The sequence below is a fragment of the Pleurodeles waltl genome, chromosome 6, assembly GCF_031143425.1.
Source record: "Pleurodeles waltl isolate 20211129_DDA chromosome 6, aPleWal1.hap1.20221129, whole genome shotgun sequence".
NCBI classification, from domain to species: Eukaryota; Metazoa; Chordata; class Amphibia; order Caudata; family Salamandridae; genus Pleurodeles; species Pleurodeles waltl.
Genome location: NC_090445.1, coordinates 239,967,197 through 239,988,713, shown reverse-complemented (window position 1 = coordinate 239,988,713; position 21,517 = coordinate 239,967,197). Strand labels below are relative to the sequence as shown.

The following is a 21,517-nucleotide window of genomic DNA, read 5'->3' as shown; positions in this document are numbered from 1 at the left end:
TTCCAGACGGCCATAGCCCCACAAGGACTTTTGGCCATGTTTGCAGTGGAACATGCCCACAGGGTACTGACCAGATGTTAACATCGCCCCCACGGCCCACTGCTTGCACGTATCCTCAGCTCTAGAGATTGTGATATGTTATTACAGAAGGCCAGAGAAAAAGCTTCTATCACCATGGACAATGCCACAATCTCCTTGTTTCCCCGACTACATTTGTGAGGTACAGAGCCGCAGAGCCTCTTTTCAGGCAGTTAAATGACAATTGCATAGCAAGGGACTTTCTTATGCACTAATCTATGTGGCAAAATTGAAATTAATGCACAACCAGACGACTCTGTTCTTTGACTCACCCGAGGCTGTGTGGGAATGGCTGTAACTGGAGACTATGGGGCTCATTTTGAACACAGCGGTTCAGACCGCCATGCCGGCGGCATCGGTAAATACCGCCACCGGCATGGCGGTCTGAACCGCCATAATATGAACACAGGGAGGGCCGTCTGTGGCGGCCCTCCGCCACTGCAAGGCTACCGCTGACAGGCAGCCTGACGATGGCGGATATCATTATCTGACAGGGCAGCGCTGCAAGCAGCGCCGCCCTCTGGATAATGAACCCTGTTTCCTCCAGCCTTTCCCCCGCCAGGGAAAGGATTGCGGAAGGGGTGCTCCTGGGCCCCCCTGGAGGCCCCTGCACTGCCCATGCCCTTAGCATGGGCAGTGGAGCAGCCCCCGTGCAGTGCCCCGTCGCGCAGTCAGGCAGTGATCTGTGCGACGGGTGCTGCTGCACCCGCCGCACTGAGGCATTGGCTACGGCTCCATGTGGAGCAGTCAGTAATGCCCCACCCAGCAGAATGTTTGTAATTTGGCTGGCGGGGTGTCAAGGGGGCTGACAGTCAATGAAAAAAGTCCGCCAGCATGAACACGGTGGGGTTTCCCACGGTGTTCATAATGAGCCCCTATGTCCTTGATGAACTCACAGCGCCGCCAACCCTCTTCTAGTTCTTAGACAAATGCTGCGTCGGACTCAGACTCGAGTGCCTGTCTAGCTCTTTTCCCATCAGTGACACCACAAACTTTGTATATGGAGCTTTAAGACTTACTACGATTAGATCCAATATACGTCCAAACGGTAAAGTGAACGGTTTGGATCCGTTGGGGGTGTAGCTAAGCCTTCCTCATTTGTACCCCTCCTTTTTTCTCCCCCCTATTCCTAACTCCCTATCCTCCCCCTACACCCCTTACATCCAACCCATCTTATACTACCTCCTCCTTTTATCTCCCGACCTTTATCTTTCCTTTCTCTTTTCCCCCTGGGAATGCAAAGATTAGACAACTCTGTAGTTAAAAGTAGCTCCACCTGCGTTCCTATTTCTGTTGATTTCTTACATTGAGTGTAGATCAAATGTAAGCCAACATACCTGCTGTTCAGTCATTTGTAGGCACTCTAGCCCCTTCATGTGGGATACTCTTTTCAGGCAGTTGTAAGTACATGCATAAATATGTTCCTTTTCAGCTGTTTATTTTCCAGTAATTATGACAAATATATTGGGGACATTTGTGATCTGCTCAAACTCTAAATGTTTCACTTTGAGAATGCCAGTGCGAGGGAGTTGGCCCCCTTTATAAGCAATTGCACCACTTCCTTCTTGTATTGATTATGTTTGTAGTTTGTTTATGTTGTTTTGGTCAGACGTGAAGTTTCCGTTTGAGCCAGTATTTGATCTTACTATTCTCACTGCTGTCTACCATCCCCTGTATGCCACACTATTGCAACCATGGGTGGGAATGCCCCAGTAGAATATAAGTATAGATTATTGCTGTGCCTACTACACCTCAATTTTATTTTTACAACTGCTGACATGGAACATTAGGGGTATGGGGTTACTCCACAAATGCCATAGACTCTTATCGCAGTTACATCAACGTCAAGCCAACACAGTCTAAATGCGAGAGACGCATTTAATAGCTTCCGAAGCCAATAAACAGCACAACCATCGCCGAGGTCAACTGTTTGCCAGTGCATACTCCCGGCTTGCCCGGGGCACTGCTATATGGTTGTGTGCCCGCATCCCATTTGCGGCACAAGATACAAAAATAGACGTCAATGGACGTTACGTTATTGTTAAGGGCTTGCTTGATGGGGAATCCCTGGTACTGGGCAATGCATATACCCCCAGTACCAACTAGGACATATTCCTCTAGCACAGTTCTACAGTGATAGCTGAGTGGGCACATCTTCCTTGGGTGATAGGAGGTGACTTCACTTCTGTTATGGATACCGTCTTAGACTGCTTGCATCCTCCCTTACTGGGTACTGGGGCTCTCTGGTTGGGTGTCCAATTGGTCGCTAACTGATGTATGGAGAGCACACAACCATAGTATGAGAGAATATGCCTTTTTGTCCCCCCAACACACCTTGCACGCTAGCCTAGACTACGTATATTGTACTCCACACATGGTCCACAAGTTTACCAACACTACATATCTGGGTAAAAACCCTTTCGGACCATAATCCCTTAGAGACAGTTCTGTCCTGGGGTCGGCGTCCGACTCCTGCCCCCACATGGTGACTGCAACCAGCCCAATTGGAAGACGTAGGGGGTCATTATGACCCTGGCTGTCTTCTGACTGCCAGGGCAAAGGTGGTGGTTTCACCGCCAACAGACTGGTGGTGAAGACTGACACATTATGAGTGTAGATCTCCTCCCACACCGCATACATGCACACGCACACAGACACCCACACGCACAACGTATACACTCATTCACCAACACTGACATACACCCATTCACTCAAACACTATCACATATTGTAAACAAGCTGTCCAGTAAAACACAAGACACTACCTCTTATGCCCGAAATATTACACTGTGTCGCATACCCACCTCTTTTGGTACTCTTACTTCCTTTAAGCTGGAACCATGTAAGGAGAGAGGGATCACTGTGGTTGGTGACCTGTTTGATGATGTTCAACTAGTATCACATCACAATTTCATAAACATGTATGACCTCCCTGGAGTTCACTTTCTGACCCATGCCAATATATTATATTATACTACGTTCATAGGCACTGGGCACCAGTGGGCGAGGAACCTGCCACACACAAGTTTATTCACGCAGTGCATGAGATGGGGGCTGGGACATAATTAAATGGTTTTACAAAGGCCTTGGGATCCACCTGCATATCTCACTTGTCCCCTTATGCACACAATAGGCAACTGAAATGGGCCACGTTCTCAAGGATAAAAAATGGACGTCAGTGGTTGAATACCCTAGTACGATCCTCCGAAATGCTGTGTTTAAATTTATCCAGTTCATGCTCCTACATAGAGCATATCTGACTGCGCTCAGACTGCACAGAATGTTTCCTTCAGCTTCATCAGCATGCCAACACTGCTAGGCTGAGGAAGCTTCCTTAATACATATGCTATGGTCTTGCCCATCACTAAGAACCTACTGGAGTCAGGTCCGAACTTTCCTGAGATCCTTGATGAACACAACAGACCCGGAACCCAATGGAACACTGTGTATTGGACCTGTATCTAAGGCCTAAGACCGGGACAGTGACAATAGGATTTGTGGACCTGGCACTACTCTTGGCCAAGAGACAGATAACAAGATGCTGGAAATTCTCTACTGCACCCCTAGCAGCAACTTGGAGGGAGGAGGTGTAGCGATGGGGCTCGGCCGAATGCCAGCCACTCTGCAGAGAAGATTAACGAGGGCTCCGTAAGCACCCCATTGCAAGGTCCTGGGATACATTGCTAGAGCAATTCAAAGCACAAGAGGGAGTTGAGGATTGACCTCTACACGTCTGGAATTCACCAATGGATCAGGACGACCTCCAAATCTGTGGACGACCCAGGCAAGCACATTTCTACCATACAATTACCAAGCACAGTCACTTTGCCATCTACCTTATAGGAGAGAAAGAATAGCAAGCTTATAGAAGAGCAAAGGCAGTAGATTACATTGGGGTGTGGTACACAGTCAGAGTATTTTCTAACTTGTTACCCTTTTACTGAATTGTTCTCATTCTTGTAATTTTTTGGGATGAATCAGAATCTAATGCCACTATTTCACTGATAAATCCGCCTTTGCATCACCTGATACCCAATTCCAGTGCTCTAGGAACTAAAGTGTTTACTACTTGCAGCATATTACTGTAACTGTAGTGCTTAGATCTGCGATGACACCCACATAAGGTCATATATGTAACTGTATGATATGCTCATCACTTTTGCTGAAAGCAATAACATTTGTTATAAAAAAAAAAATGTAGTAGCCAAGTTCCTGACATAGTTGTTAAAATAACCTGGGTTCTAATCCTGAAGTTTAGACTTAATTAATTAAAAATGCGTGATCCTGTGCAAATTACCTTGAGATTGCCATCATCAGATAAATAACAAAACTGTAACATAGGTGCCATATATCCGTACTGCTTCCCCCAACCAGCACAATATCAAATTTCAGCTCTGTTCTACGTACATTAATTTCCTTGTGTGGTATCCCAACTGTAACAGGGCTCCTTGTGGGGTTCACTTCTAGCACAGCCTCTCAGTTCCTTACATGAGTTGTAGCCTGCCTCACTCTGGGCCTTCATCTACTTCCCGTCATGGGCAACACATTTTATTTGAATTTGCTGGGCAGCCTCGGGCTTGGTAAACCAAGTTCTCAGCTTTTGTACTTCAGTTTGTACCTCTCCCAGTCTGAAACTTTTTTTATTGCTCGAGCTCAACAAATGGGATCATGTCCCCCTCACGCCAGACGTCCACCAGTTTTCCAATGCCAATTAGATCCCATTTCCCATGGCCCTCCACTGTCTGCAGCCCCTTCAACATCTCTGAGTCCTAAAGGAGCATCTCCAACATTACCTTTCCTTTTCAGCGCATCAGGTTGGTTGCTGTTCGCCAGATCTTAAACTTCGCTGCTCTCTGGGCTGGCATATGAGTTATCCCACCTGTCTCCGAGAGGCAGCCGAAGTAGCCTTTCAGCTCCATCGCTCTCCTGTCCGCTACCAGTGAGGGCTCCAGCTGCGTTGCGAATGCTGAAGTATTCACTGCCAGTGGTTTGGTTGCCCATTAATATAGATGCAGGTTAGGGATGGCTGCCCTCCCCATTGTATTCTGGGTGCCCTCCCTGCCTCCCTGTCCCAGAGCAAGAGTCTAGTCTTGTCGCCACCTCTACCTTTGGGAAGAAGCAGTCCATAATTTCAAGTGGGGTATTTTGGAGTATGTAGAGGAACTTGGGTAAATATATCATTTTATACAGTACGCCCTGCCTAGCACGGAGAGAGGCAACTTCTTCTAGTGCTCTACATCTCTTCTGTATGCCTCCTGTTTACTGTGCAGGTTTTCCTGGAAGAAGTGCCCACGGTGCACAGTTACATATATGCCCAGGTATTTAAAACCTCTCTTCTTCTTCCTTAAATGATCGTATTGATGCATGGATTCAGCTCGAAACAGGCTGCACAGCGATATACTCTTAAAAGAATGGAAACATAGGAGATGTTACACAGAACATTTCACACTTTGTGCATGTTTGTAACCCCTTCTTACATTTCATTATCCTCTGTGCAATGAAATTAATAGGCTTTGCCTCTTGTTCATCAGATCCAGGGATGGGGAGTGGGCAGAGCATACTAATCATTGAATTCAGCACAGCCTCTTATTTTAAGTTAAAAGGTAGCTTGTCCTTACTCGTAAGAAGTAGGTGCTTCACTGGGTACGGGAGAGTACCAACCACCATCTCACCATCTGTAATATGTTCTGTCAGCTGCTATGTCCTGCGTTAATCCTGTACTGTTGATTGCACTTCTATTCCTCTCCCAAACTAGTTTTCATAAGCCTGCTGTTCTATCATTGTATAGATGTGTGTAGTATTTTTATGGAGTTAACCCAGCCAAAGTACAGGCAAAGATACGGTCATCAAGATATTGGAAGGGAGGCTAAGGTCTGAATGAGGAGGTGGCCTGTTATCTTGTAGTGTCTTCAGCTCTTTCTTCAATTGGAGCAGGGTTGGAGAGGTCCTGATGGATAAAGTGATATTTGACTGACAAATGGGGAAAGCCTGCATTTTTTTCTTTTTAGCCATGGTTTGACAGCACAGCTGTGTTTTGGCGTTGTGTGATCAACAGGAACAGAGCTTTAATAAATGGTACAAAGAGGAGGTCCTTTGGTCTCCCCGCATGTTGATTCTTTTACGTACACCATTTGATTATTCTGATCTGTTTACCACAATTATAAAGACTACACAGTAGTAAATGATAAAAAACTGGTCTTTATTGTGCATCTCCTCTTTCCACCAACACCACAGCTTGACAGAGTAAAACCTTCAGATCACAATATTCCAAGGCAGGCTGCATTGTCCAACTGCAGGAATATACCACTTATTAATAAAGGTAAGAGGGGATAAACATGAAGGGAATATACTATTATAGCTACATTAAGAAATACAGTTTATATTAACTGTAGCAGAACTTGGGAGCTCCCTTCTCCATAAGAACATATTTGGCGTAAGGCACTGTAACTAGTTGGTTTTTCAAGGAGAATATCCATTCTTCTTTAATCAATCAAACAATCAAAGAAACTTATAGAGCGTGCTACTCACCCGTAAGGGTCTCAAGGCTTGGGGGGAGGGCAGGGGGAAGGGGACGGGAGATCACTGTTCGAAAAGCCAGGTTTTAAGGCCCTTCCTGAAGAGTAGGAGGTCCTGGGTCTTGCGGAGGTGGGTGGGGAGGGAGTTCCAGGCTTTGGGGGCCAGATAGGAGAAAGATCTGCCTCCAGTGGTGATGTGTTTGATGTGGGGAACTATGGCGAGAGAGAGGTCGGCGGAGCGGAGGTGGCGTGTGGGAGTGTGGAAGGTCACTCTTTCGTTGAGGTAGTTTGGGCCGGTGTTGTGGAGGGATTTGTGTGCGTGGATGAGGATCTTAAAGGTGATCCTTTTGTCTATGGGGAGCCAGTGGAGGGATTTGAGGAGTGGTGAGATGTGTTCGTAGCGGGGGAGGTCGAGGATGAGGCGTGGTGCTGAGTTCTGGATTCGCTGTAGTTTGCGCTTGAGTTTGAGTGTGGTGCCGGCGTAGAGGGCGTTGCCGTAGTCTAGCCTGCTGCTGATGAGTGCATGGGTGATGGTCTTTCTGGTCTCTGTGGGGATCCATTTGAATGTTTTTTTCAGTGTGCGGAGTGTGGTAAAACATGAGGAGGTGACGGCGTTAATTTGTTGGGCCATTGAGAGGGAGGGATCCAGGATGATGCTGAGGTTGCGTGCATGGTTTGTGGGGGTGGGTGCGGGGCCTAAAGTGGTGGGCCACCAGGAGGAGTCCCAAGTGTTTTTGTGTGGGTCAAAAATGATTATCTCGGTTTTGTTGGAGTTGAGTTGGAGGTGGTTGGCTGTCATCCAGGCAGCGGTGTCAAGGAGTGCAGCGTGCAGGTTGTTTTTGGCTGTGGTGGGGTTGCGGGTGAGGGAGAAGATGAGTTGTGTGTCATCAGCGCATGAGAGGATGGTGATACCGTGAGGTTTGAGGATGTTGGCTAGTGGGGTCATGTAAATGTTGAAGAGTGTGGGGCTGAGGGAGGAGCCTTGTAGGACTCCGCAGGTGATTTTGGTGGCGGAGGATTGGAAGGGTGGGAGACGGACTTTTTGGGTTCTGTCGGTGAGGAAGGAGGTGAGCCAGTCTAGGGCTTTGTGGCGGATCCCAGCGTTGTGAAGGCGTGTGCAGAGTGTGTGGTGGCAGACAGTGTCAAAGATACTGTTAGCTCCCCTCATCATTACAACAGTTTGGAGAAGTTTTGGTTGTCACATCGCTGTGACCAATAGCTGACCCCTGATTCTTACAGCATAATTATTTAGAGCATCCAGTTGGCACTTTGCATTTCACTTTTGGTAGTCCTTCAAAATTAACTGGAAGCATCTTACCTGGCGATTCCAATCATTGGTGCTCTGTCAAACTGTTGCAACTTTGTTCTTACTCCTCACACCTCTGGTGCCTTCTGCTCTCCCCCTCAGCCGCCATCTCAGAGGTTCCGGTTGAGGTATCTGGGAACAGCCCACATTGGTGCGTGCTCCTACTTGGGTGAGCCTTCCAAGCGTGGCTGTCAGCCTTCAGTGGTGAGGTGCAGGAGCTGATGAGGTGTCTTCATTCTGGCGTGTCTTCGCTGTGTCTGCTATGGTGATACCCCAGTGATTTGGTTGGGATTAGTGTGATATGCCCGGAGCATATCCTGTTAGCTCTTTCTACTTGAATGTGATTGGTACATGCAAGTTGGATGCACTCTTTGATCTTTCAGTTCACTCTTTCAACAAGGCCATTGTCCCTGGGGCAGTATAAAACAGTCTTCTTATGTGTGATATCTAATTTAGTTAAGAAGTTGGTCATAGGTGATTAAGTGAATTGTCCGTGACGATGGTGGAAGGTATACCTTCCATGGTAAAAGTGTCTTTTAATAAATTTATGGTCTGTAGTGAAATGATTCAGCATCCTAGTGACTACCCAATGGGATTGGTAATCAACTAGAACAAATGCAAACCGTTTCATTCTACCTGTGCGGTTTATGGTGCCAAATATGTCCAGTGGCAGCTTTTCCCATGGTTTGTCTGGAACTGACAATAGGGATAAAGGAATAGTCCAAATATATTTGGATTTATCGCTATTGGCATATATGGTACACTTTTTTACTTTAGACTCAACCATAGAATCCATGTTGGGACGCCAATAACATTCCTAAGTCTTGATTTGGTTAAATTCCTCCCTAAGTGGACTTCATGTACTAAATCAATCACTATATTTCTTATGTTTTCGGGAGGTATTATTTTATCCTTTCTCAGTATAAGATTCTTATTAATGTTGATTTCATGGCGGACTTTCCAAAACTTTCTGATTGCTTCATTTACCTCTTTGTAAGAGTTGGGCCAACCGTGTAATATGTAGGTTCTTGTTGTAAAGATTCGTCTTTTGCAGTACATACTTACTTAATTTTGAACCCAGTAGAAAAACTATACTAACTACAGAAGCCAGTAACAAGGGACTAGGAGCCAAAATATCTTAAATAATTGCTGATATAGAAAGGATTTCTGCTTTCGCCTCATGTATTCTCACAAAGTCTGATATTAATTACTCTGTAGTCAAAAACGAAGGCTTTGCAAGCTTTTGGGTTATCATGCATTTTAAATTCTTTTTGTGGGGCCTACAATGTGTACACACAGATCATAAACCTCTCTCACATATGTTTACATCCAAAGGGTCTCCCAGTAGCACACCCTGCATAGCTAGATGAGTGTTAGGCTTAAAAAGCTTCTGCTTCAAAGTAGAATATGTTCCAGGAAATATGAACACAGCAGCTGACTTTTTATCCAGAGCCCCTTTGAACAAGGAAGAAGAATACAAAACTTTAGAGTGTCCCATACTAGAAATCAGATACCCAGCCATCACTTACAAAGAGTGGGAGGAATGGACTGAAAAAGATGAATCTTTACAATAACTAAGACCCTAAGTAGTACAGGATTGGTCCAAGTCTTGCAAAGAGGTATATGAAGATCACATAACGTTTTGGGAAGTCCGCCATGAAAGCAACATTGATAAAAATATTATACTGACAAATGATAAAATAATTCCTCCCAAAGACTTAACAAATAAAGTGATTGCTTTATGAAGGCCACTTAGGGAGGAGTTTAATCAAATCAAGACTTAGGGAACGTTATTGGTTTCTCCACATGGATCCCAAGGTTGAGTCTAAAGTAAAAATTGCACCATATGTGCCAGTAGTGATAAATCCAAATATATCTGCAATGTTCCCTTATCCCCAGTGTCAGTTCCAGACAAACCATGGTTAAAACTGGCACTGGACATAATGTACCCCATAAACCACAACAGTATAATGAAACAGTTTGCATTTGTTCTAGTTTATTGCCAATCCCATTGGGTAGTCACTAGGATTGTGAATCAGATCACTTCAGAAACTCTCATAAATTTCTTAAGAGACACTTCTACCACTGAAGGTATATCTTCCACCATTGTCATGGACAATGGGGTACAATTCTCTTCATCAGCCATAACCAACTTCTTAGCTAAATAAGATACCACACACCAAAAGACTGCTGTATATTGCCCCACAGCCAACAGTCTTGTTGAAAGAATGAATAGACAGATAAGAGTGCATCCAACTTGCATGTGTCAATTACATTCAGATAGAAAGAGCTATACAGGATATGCTCTGGGCATAACACACCATTCCCAACCAAGTCACTGGGGTATCGCCCTTCTCATACCTTAAAAGAAGAAAGCTCAGCACTAAATTCTTTCCCTGCTGATTAGTGGGAGGAGAAAGAGCAGAATATAATATACAGAATAGGAGAAACAAAATTGCATCACATCAAACCAATTACAAAGATTACTATGACCATAAACCTGGAACCAAACTACAAAAATGGGAGGTGGGAGACTGAGTGACGTCAGAAAACCTATGAGAAGAGATGACATTGACTACGTTTTTTGTACCAATGTGTATTGTAAACAACAAACACAATGTAGCTGTAATGGACAATGGCCAGGAATGGAGCATTGGCAGATCAGCTAAATACACACCACTACAGACCCTCACAAGTGAGGATGCCATCTCCATACCCAACCAGGAAGACTTGAACACAAGCTTTCCCATAAACAGAAGACTAAAAAATCCACTGGTACGGCATAAAGATTATGTCATTAGAAAATAGCTAATTATCCTTTTGCCCTGCATTTTCTAGGAAACATTTCTCCATAAACTATTGGGGAAAGCTGTGTTCATAATGCCAAAGTTAATATAAACTGTATTTCTTAATGCAGACATAATAGTATATTCCCTTCATGTTTATCCCCTCTTTCGCTTTATCACGAAGTGGTTTAGTCCTAGAGTTGGACAATGCACCCTGCCTTGGAATGTTGTGATATGGAGGTTCTACTCCGTCAAGTAGGTGACAGAGCTGTGGTGTTGGTCGAGTTTGCCTTTATAACACCTATCTCTCAATGTTGTACCACTTCAGTGCTATTACTTAAGAATACCAAAATAAACATGCTTCATGTCCCTTGAATTGTGCATTATAGGTACATTTAGAAATGGAATTCCATAAAACTTTATTAAGTACTGTGTAGTAGCAATGCCATTCTATTTCTCATTGAAAGTATGTTAGCTTAACCTTTAAGCAGTACACCTTTTTATTTCAGTTCCACTTTTAGTATATTTGATTTTTTCCCAGTAATGCTTTGTAATACCTGGTTAATACACCCATACTCTGACAGTGGATATTTGTCACATATTTGGGTTGCAGATGCAATGATCGTACCTGGGTCATTGCCTAGACAGTCTTATCATCTCTTCTATTGACCTGTAATTCATGTAGAGTGAATGGTTCATCTCATTCCAAGTGTCAATGGCCTCCTATTGGGTCTTTTTTATTTAACAATTGTGGGGGACTTGTATGGTCCTAGGTGCTCTGAATAATCATGTTTAATGCATTATGTAATTCATTTAGCCTGCTGGAAGAAGACTCTGAAGAGGAAGGGGATCTGTGCCGGATTTGTCTCATTTCTGGCGGGACAGCAGACAACCCTCTGCTAGAGCCATGCCGTTGTGGAGGCAGTCTACAGTTTGTACATAAGGAGTGTCTGACAAAATGGCTGAAGGCAAAGATAACATCAGGTGAGGAAGCCAAGGCATCAAACATGACACTATTTGCTCTTGATGAATTTGACACACCATTCTAATCACAACAATCTTACAAGATCGCATCTTGGCCAAAAGCTTAAAGAAAGCTTGTAGGACACATGTTAAAAAATACATCATAGTCAAATAGATTGCCAACCTGGAAAAGACTCAGATATTTTTAGCATACACTGTTCCCATTGAATGTACCATGAATATACCAGGTTTTTAGGTCTTGTCTGCTTGGCTGGTCTCTGGATTAACAGGTCACTAAAGATATAATTAATGAAATCCAGTGCACTTAGCCTAGCAGCATTGAGGAGTCTCACGCCAGGAAAAATGCATTCTTATGTATTGTGCCATACAGCTGTTGATGTACTGACAGTTGTGATAATACATTTAGCATTGCCATTGTATACTATATGCAGGCAGATGATGATGTATAGAGAATTTGGATGATACTATAATGTTAAAAGAGCTGAATAACACCAAGGTAATGATACCAAAGATTGATGAATTACCCACGTTTGATAATTATTCAAGACGTCTCTGAGAAATCAGGTAAGTCAAAAGGGCCTATATCATCTTGTAGAAAAAACTTGACTTCCAACCTACCTACCTAATGAGAGACAAGTTCTTATAGAAGTTTTCCAGTTTGAGTGCTATGTTACCTGAATCAATGGGACACAAATGGTAAACAACAGTACACAAAATGTATAATGCCTAGTAGCCAATGGCTACCACAGGATCTAGGGAAAAAGACATGCATTCATCCTCTAATACATTCTTAGTAAAATGTAGGGGGCAGGAAGTGTATATGATGAAATGTTGATGTGGACTTGATACTGACATAGGTATGAGATAGGTTTTAGATACATTGTGACATCCCACTAGCTTTTACTTCTCTAGAATTGATTGCAATGAAACTAAATAAAGAATCACATCATGATAAGGATAGCAGATTTTGCTGCATGTTTGCTCTACCTTTACATTGGCTAGAAACAATTGTAAAGTGCAGCTCCCCCTAGATCTCAGCAGGATATCCTTTAATAGTTAAAGCAGACACTGCCTTAACTCTTTAAAGATGAAACGGTTTTGCTAAGTACTGTGATTTATATGAAATGTATGTTTATAATGATAATATAGTTTCCCGTCCACACCTCCATGTATGAGATCTGACCCCATGTCCCTCAGTTATTCTAAATCATGCAGAAAAAGGGTTAAAGCAGGACCAAGTACACAATTTTCCATGTTTTCCTATTCTGGCACTGACGTGTAAGATGCCTGTGTGCTTTGCAATAGCTTCTTCAAAATGGGCTGTGTCACAACAATTGGTTGAATTGTGTCTACTTAATGTAAAATGAAATGAAGAGTAAAAGAAAAGTCACAGTGGGTTGGCTACTTCATTGCTAACATCACATATTACTTAGGACCTCACTTTCAGGGGCGGCTCCTCCATAAGGGTGGAGGAGCGTCGCCCCCTCCACCCCGCCAGCAGCAACCGCTGCAAATCCTTTCACAAGGAAAGAGATAATAAACACAGTTTAATAAACTGTGTTTATTATCCTTTCCTTGTGAAAGGGGTGGAGCATTGGGCGTGACAAGCACAGGGAAGTGCACCGTCTTAGGCCGGCCAAACACCCATGCGCACTGGGCTCTCTGCAGCCTGCGCAGACTCCCAGCCAATCCTGACGCTGCTTTGAGTAGCGCCAGGATTGACCGCAGGGCAGGCTGGGAACCTGTGCCTGCGTGCAGCAGAGGAGCGGCGCAGTAGCGGAGGTAAGTTTTCTTTTTTTTAAAATAGATGTTATTAACCTCCAATTCACCCCCCGTTGCGCAGCACCCTGCCCCCAGGAATCCCCGCAAGCCATGACTGCTCACTTGTTGTGGATGGTAAATGTGCTTCTTAAGTAAGTCTTGTGGCTGCCCTGGCTGCTCATCTATAAATGAGGTCAGGAATGTACTTTTCCAGCTCTGTATCTGCTGTGCAACCACTGCTACCATGGTGTCAGAAGCCCTATTTAGGAAAATGCCTGTAACACAGTTTTTTTTACTGCTTGTGTCCATGATATGTGAAATGGTGGATCCTGTCTCTGATACACTGGAATGTTCCCAGCTAATTAGGGCCGTTACTTTTTGTTTTCAAAAGCAAACCCACTCATTTGTGATTTGTCATTACCAGACAATGCCTCCATGTCACGATGGGCTGGGAAGTTGTTGGGATGTCTCCGGCATTTTATTACAAGCTTGCAGCTGTAGGTTATCTGATATGCTGCTATGTTTGTGGCCCAGCACACAATATAATGATGAGACCTAGGCTTTTTATTGTGGTTCTGGGATGCAGAGCCTAGCGCTGTGATCTTGAGAGGCTCACCACATGTGCTCTCTGGTCAACATAGGATTACTGTCCTTGTCATCAGGCCTTTACGTTATGTGGTGGTGGCAGTGCATTGTTTTTCTGATTGATGCTACTGAACAGGCCCCATGTGTGTAGAGTTCCACTTGAATAGGACTCAATATCATTTGTGAGTGTGTGACTGCAGAGACCTGTGGGATCCATTTTAGATGCCCTTTCTAAAACATAGCAGAAAATGGAGTTTGAAGTACAGCCTCCTCCCAGTCAGTTGAAGTATATTGCTGACATTCCTGAGCTATAGAATGTATCTTCAGCCAGTGAACTGTGGCACAATGCTGACAGGGCTGCCTTAGCTATTCAGTTTTTCAGTTTAGATTTTTTAGCAGGGATCCAATGTTTCTCTCTTCCTGAGTAATGCCATGCAGGTTGATTGTGGGAAAGCAGAGGTGAGCCAACAGACTGTTGTTTAGAAAAGGGACTCTTCTAAGCAGCGCCTTATCCCTTTTGTCTCTCCCCGAGTGCCACTCCAGAACAGTGAAGATAGCCAAGTGCAGTCTTCACACTTCATATTTTGGGTGCTTCAGTTGTAGCCAGCATCATCATTATCTGCTGTGTGCTGCCTTTTTGACAAAAAGATTAATTAACTATGAAAAGGAAACACTCTAAATCACTTCCTGTTGTGTTGTTTGAATGTTTGAGTCAAACCTAGTGACCCTGAAAAGGCTTGGAAGGCTCACTCTCACTACCCTGAGAATCAGGTGTTGAAAGGGTATACTTGATGCCCAGTTTGCAGTTCCGCAGTCGGTCAGACCTCAGAACATTTTTAGTAAAAGGCACCAACTCCAAGGGCTGTGGACCTGTGTACCCTGTTTCTCCAATGGACTCTGAAATGGTTCTGAAAGCAGTACTGCATAGTTTTACGAAAAGGGCTCCCTCATGGTCCACAGAAGCACGTTAGGTGAAAAAGAGCTGCTGCACTAACATCAAATGTTAAATCTGGCGGATGGGCTGCTCCTGGGGTGAAGGTGGGCCTTCTGCCACCACATCAATTTGGTTTGAGACCATCTTCCAAATCTTAAATGAGGACCTTGAAAGTTTGTCACTGTTGACCGATTCTGTTTTATACTTGTGTTTTGTCATCTAAGCATGCTCCCTTGATAGCTATTACGAGATTGTGAACCCTGTGACTCCTTCAGTCCCTTTGATTTATGACCCCAGGTTTCTCAATGTTGTCCTTTCACTTCTGGACTCTCTAGTTTGTAATGTACAATGATGGGTCTTTCATTTGGGTTGCTTCCTCTGAGCAGTCTTTTTCACGACTAACCTCAGTTGTATTTTTTGGGAGGTAGTCATGGAAATGGGCAGATCTTCAAACTCTCTCTCTCCCATTTTAGGTTTAGAGCTTTTCACAGATTATTTTCCATGTTGACCTCTTATAATGCTGCTGCATGCCCCCACAATAGTGCTTCTTCAAATTTGGCTTATTGAGGGTAGCAGCCAGACAAGTGGCTTTCAAACTTAATCACACACTTATTCGTAGAAGTACTTCTGAAAGATTGATCCATCTCTGCTCAATGAGCGTTCTCCTCAGGAGTTACAGACGTTTGCCAAAGTTTCCTTTTATTCTGGACCTGGACTGCTCACTTACTTTCACTTGTCTGGCCTCTTCTATAGTTCCCAGAGAGGAACTTTTCTGATCTTCCTTAATCCATCATTGCACTTCTGCCTGCCGCCTAAGTGCATACTTAGGAATTCAGCTCACTGCAACAATGTAGCATTCTCTAAACCCATCTTGGGGGGTTGTCGTGGTCAATATTTATCACCTGTTAGATAAATCAGATTATTGCATCCTCATCTCATGGCTCTAGTTAGATTGCTGGCAGAATGGTGTGCCTTGTGTTACCTCAGTGTTCATCTCCTCTTCTCCAGGCGGTGCCTTTGCCACTGGCACAGGTCATCTGCTATCCCAGGTATATGCAGTGCTGGCAGTGTTGTTGCTCTGAAGGGGTACAAAGAACCCGCAAGTGTAAGGGATTCATATGTGAAATTGGCTCACTACACAGACATAATCAGATGTCACCAGAACACATGATGCTGCCAGATATAAGGTCAGACAGCTGAGAATTGAGACTTCTTTTAAAAAAAATGTCAGCATCCGATCTCGCTGCAGTCTCCATTTTGTCACATTGCCATGGAAAATAGTGTTGCACTGCCCACGTTGGTTGTCATTGACTCGTGCCAAAAGGTTTATGGCTCCTCCACACCTCCCTGGTTAGATTTACTTTGACCCTTGGAACCGTGTAGCTGGCCTGTAGATCTGAAAAGCTAGGAAAACTGACAGGGTCTCACAAACCCTCCAGTGGGTGTGGTTCACAAGCATAGACTTGTATGGAGACTGCATCAGACTTGCCAGAGACTCTGCAGGATGCGTTTAGATACATCAAATATCCCACTTTTTTGAGAAGTGAAAGGCAACCACGTTTTAGATTTTTCAAGTCTTTATTTGACACTTACCCAGATTATGAGATCAAAAATGAATATATTAAAAATAGGTAATCTATTGGCACAATTGAGAAATGTGAACATTTTAATAAAAAATAAAAGTAATTGCCACAAACCTAAAGCGCTAAAATGTTGTCAGTACTCTTCGGTAAAAGACTAACCAATGTAACAGGTTAATAACGAACAGAGTGCAGAAGGGCTAAGTATTTCTTGTAGCCCAGCTAGATATTCCTTAGCACTATGCCTGCTTTTCCCTGTGGTCTATGGAGCATGATATTTTTTCGGAAATCCCATCTGTAAAACAAAGAAAGCCTGATACTCAAATGCAAACTTGTTCAAGTGATAAAATAAAGTATGCTGATGGTCTTGACATGTATACTGTTGTGAGTTTCTTGATACCAGGAATAAGGATTTCCTTTGCAATTGTATGTAAGTATCTAATTTGGTAGGTATTGTGACTGACTGAAAACACAGTTGGTTTACCGAAAGTGTGCTCACCTCCTGTTTGTGTTCCTTCTCTATCCTTCATGTGGCAGGTGCACAGTTGGAGGCAGTGAAAAGATGTGAACTGTGTAGGCAGAACCTGCAATGCGACCTGGATGACTTCAACTTGGATGATTTCTACAGCACAAACCAACAGTCCCAGGTTTGATGTTTGAAAATAGGAAATTGTAATTTGAACACTGTCCGGACACATATTACCTTATGAGCTAGTGGCTCAATTTTATGCTGGGGCACATGATGGCTCTGTGTACTTACCAACCTATAACATGATTTTATGTAAAAATTGGATTTACAGCCAGTGTCTACTTAATATTTATAAGCTGCTTATCTTGGAGATGATAGTCACGTGTAATACTGTGACGTGGGAACCACTGTGTATACATTTTGACCCTTCTTTAAATCATGGGTGACATTTGTGATCTGTTAAATCGCACAGAACTGTAATCTGAGGTTTGTGAGATATAAATACTGATATTCCATATATACAGTTTGGCTGTCACAAACCTCTTACGCTCTAATGTGGATTGCCTTTGGCTACACCACAAAATTATTTTGAACTCTCTCGGATTCATAACAAATATCCAACCCTTGGCCTTCTTCTCTTGAAGAAAAAGAACTTAGAAACATGTTTGACTTTTCCTGGATCTCCATAATTGTGCTTCTTCCCAGCAGTTGTTCCATGTCTGTATTCATTAAGATATTCTGATCCCCTAAATAACATATCACTCGAAATGTCATCAGTTGCTCTAGAAAATGTACAAACTTTTTCTGAAACCATGGCCTGCTTGTACCCGTAACTCAAGGCATTTGGGCCACACTCTCCAGTATGATGCATTCAGTTTGCAGTATGTGTTGTTGTAGATATGCATGCTGTGCCTAGTTCAGCTGTCTAGTGTTTTTGTGGACATTTGCAAGTTATTTTTCTTCAAAGAAGTCTTCAGTCTCAAGATATCTCAGAGCTTCTCTTTTAGCCTACAGTGCACCAGGATAATGTTTCTACCCCCAGATTGTTTTTTCCACCATTATGAGCTCTTGGACCGTCAATGAGTACTCCGTTCCTTTTGGCTCCAGTTGTCAGGTATCTGAATCTATCACCAGATGACTAGTGAACATGATCTTTGGTTTCATGTTTCACTTCATTGGAGTGGTTCCTTGCCAGGAATCATATTGAGCATGACTTTCAGGGGAATGGTATGGTTGCCCAAAGTATAATACCAAATACCTGTGTGCAGGTCACCACTAGGTCTGTAACCTCTGCTTGTCCCCATAGCACAGAGTCGACCTGTTCTGCTTGCAAGACATTTAAAAACAAAAAAAGATCCTAAGATAACACAGAGAGCACTGCTGGGCGTATCCTAGTATATAGCCTTGAGACCCCACTGACATACCAGACATTTTCAGTCAAAGACATCAGGTAGATTATGAGGAAGTACTGAACCCATGGACCATACCACCAGCCCCAACCTTGAAAACTTTGCATCAGAGGTCTCTGAAGTCAAGGCAGAGGCTATAGCTCCACAGCCTGTTCAAGGACCAGGACAAAGACTATGCCTAGAGCCCCAATTTCTCAACCCCTAACTGAGGATAGACCCTCTGGGGATTGACCTCGAAAGCCCTCTTAGTGAGAGACAAAGCTCTACTCCTGAGGGAGTTGGGCATCAAGACCTGAGACAAAAGGCATAGTCCTTTGACTTCCAATCCTGGCTTTAAGACCTCTCGAAATCAAGAACCCCCACTGAGTTCCTGGAAAACCTTTGGTCAAGGGCTCTGAGCATCAGCACCAATTGACATCTGCTCGCCCGATTCTCCAGCAAGCCGCCCTCTGAGTCAAGATCAGTTCGGGGTCGGACTCCAAAACTAAAGCTGAAGTCGGCTCTAAAAAAGATCTTGAGTCCAAGAGCTAAGTTAAGTGACCTACCCAGTAACACCTGGGGAAAAAGAATCTGATTTTTGAGGAAAAGATCTCACAGTAATTACAATTCTATCAGATTCTAAAGAAATGTAGGGATGAGGCCTTTCAGTTTTTTCCTGATTCCCCAATCTCAACCAACACCGCAGACACCACCACCACCTCCTTCCACGCCTCAGTAGTCTGTCCACACCTTTTTCGCGGACTGGCATTGAGGAAGACCTTCTGGCATGAATGATCCATATTTAGAAATACCACCTGCTAGATGGAGATGGCGAATGTGAAGATTATGACATTGACCTCCCAGGAGAACACTGAGGGGGTCATTCTGACCTCGGCGGTAAAATGCCCTTACCGCCGGTCAGAAGACCGCCATAACACCGCCGCGGCCGCGGTCAACCGCCACGGTCATTCTGACCCACAACGGCCAAACCTCCAAAAATCCGTCCTCCACTGCAGCCCGCCACATCGGCGGGCAGCGATAAACTGGAGATGACCAAACCTCCACCGTCACGCCAACAGAAATACGCCCATGCCATTACGACCCACGAATCCACACGGCGGTCATTCAAACGCGGTATTCCATTGGCGCTACACACCGCCGCGGTCAGAATACACACACATCACCAAAACACAGCCACATTGGACAATTTGAAAAACACACACCTGATACACATACACACACCACTCCCACACAATCAACCAACTATAAAACACACACCCACATCACCCACAAACCCCTGCGACCCCAATTACTGAGAGAAGGAGAGAGAGACACAGCAGACAATCCAAAGCAAGACACACTGAGGCACACTACACCATCACACACACCACATAGTAGCACAAAGCACCACTCACCAACACACTCCTCATCACATACACCACCCCACACCTCACCCACACCACCCCATGGCACCCCAAAGGCATCCACGATTTTCGGACCAAGAACTCCGGGTCATGGTGGAGGAAATCCTAAGAGTGGAACCCCAGCTCTTCGGCTCGCAGGTGCAGCACACCAGTATAGCCAGGAAGGCGGAGCTATGGCAGCGGATCGTGGACAGGGTCAACGCGGTGGGACAGCATCCCAGGAATAGGGAGGACATCCGCAAAAGATGGAACGACCTACGGGGGAAGGTCCGATCGATGGTCTCCAGGCACAACATCGCGGTCCAGAAGACTGGCGGCGGACCCCCACCCACCCCTCCCGAATTTACATCGTGGGAGCAAGAGGTCTTGACCATCCTGCATCCTCAGGGCCTCGCAGGAGTAGCCGGAGGAATGGACTCTGGTAAGTCCCATCTCAACTACTATATCCCCCCCACCCCACCAGCATGCCAACCCACACCCCCACCCTCACCCCCAACCCCCCAGCACACATCCTTCCTGACAATGTCTCACCAGCACAACCCACCCATCCCAACACCAACTCCTGCATGCCAACACAAACCATGGGCACCCATCACCTAAGCATGACCACTGCACTAACCCCTCCCCCCCACTAAATACCCTCACAACACCTCCCTCCAGGGAATGCCTGCACTGGGGGACAAGGGCACCCACAACACCCATGCTATTGCACACACAGAAACAATAACCAAACTCTCTTACCCCATGCAGGACCCGAACGACAACACACCAGCCAGGAGGGTCCAGAAGTGTCCATCCCACCACCGGAACAGGCCCACACTGAGGATAGCAGCTCTGTCGACAGTGAACCTGATGACCAGCCCGGACCATCGGGGACCTCTGGGCAGTCGGTTCCCCTCACCCAGACACAGGCCACACCAGACCCGACCCCCTCTGCCGACACCAGCACAGCTCCCACCCAGCGGGCCCATGCCTCTGTCTCTAGGACAGCTCAATCAGCGGTGTGTCTGCCACTACAGGGCACCCAGGCTAACCCGACACCCCAACAACAACAGGGACCTGGGGGCAGTGGGAGCGGGCACACCGGCCAGGGGACAGAGGCCGGGGGAAACCGGGCAGCTCAGAGGGCTGCTGTGCGACAGGGGGGGGAGGAGAGGCCCAGGGAACCCACTCTCCAAGAGGCCCTCACCACCATCATGGGGGCATACCACCACTCCCAAGAAACAATGGCGACGGTACTGGCCAGGTTCACTGAGATCCAGGCACAGCAGGAAGAACGCTACATGGGGTTCAGGGAGGAGCTGAGAATCATCGGGACCGCAATGGGGACCATCGTCCTGGCCCTCCACAGGATAGAGGACGCGTTGCGGGACCATGGTGCACCACACAGGGCCCCTGTCACTAGGCCGGACCAGGAACAGCCTACTACCTCCGCCGGCGCTAGTGGACAGGAGGTCCCAACACCTCGACAGCCCCCCAGAACCCCACCTCCTGTTGAAGAACAACCACCCCGTAAGAGGAGCCTGAGACCAAAGAAAAAGACAGAGTAGGATGTCAAGACCCCCGCCAGCAGGACATACCCCCTCAAGTCTTCCCACTGTCCCACATTGCCACCCTGTCCAACCATGAACTGCCTATGCTCCATCCTTCCACAGGCAAAAGAACAATGCACCTGTGAGACTGAGAACTGGACTCTGCCATGGATAT

At 45.4% G+C, this 21,517-nt stretch overlaps 1 protein-coding gene across 7 annotated transcripts in view; it reads left to right on the top strand.

Moving 5' to 3' along the window:
• The window catches only part of MARCHF10 (membrane associated ring-CH-type finger 10), a 299,651-nt gene that overhangs the window by 137,436 nt on the left and 140,698 nt on the right, over positions 1 to 21,517 (top strand). For all 7 annotated transcript variants that reach the window (XM_069237996.1, XM_069237997.1, XM_069237995.1 and 4 more), the window contains exons 7-8: positions 11,503 to 11,669; positions 17,067 to 17,176. In XM_069237996.1, the coding sequence (XP_069094097.1) occupies positions 11,503 to 11,669; positions 17,067 to 17,176 (277 nt within the window). The remainder of the gene's footprint in view (positions 1 to 11,502; positions 11,670 to 17,066; positions 17,177 to 21,517) is intronic.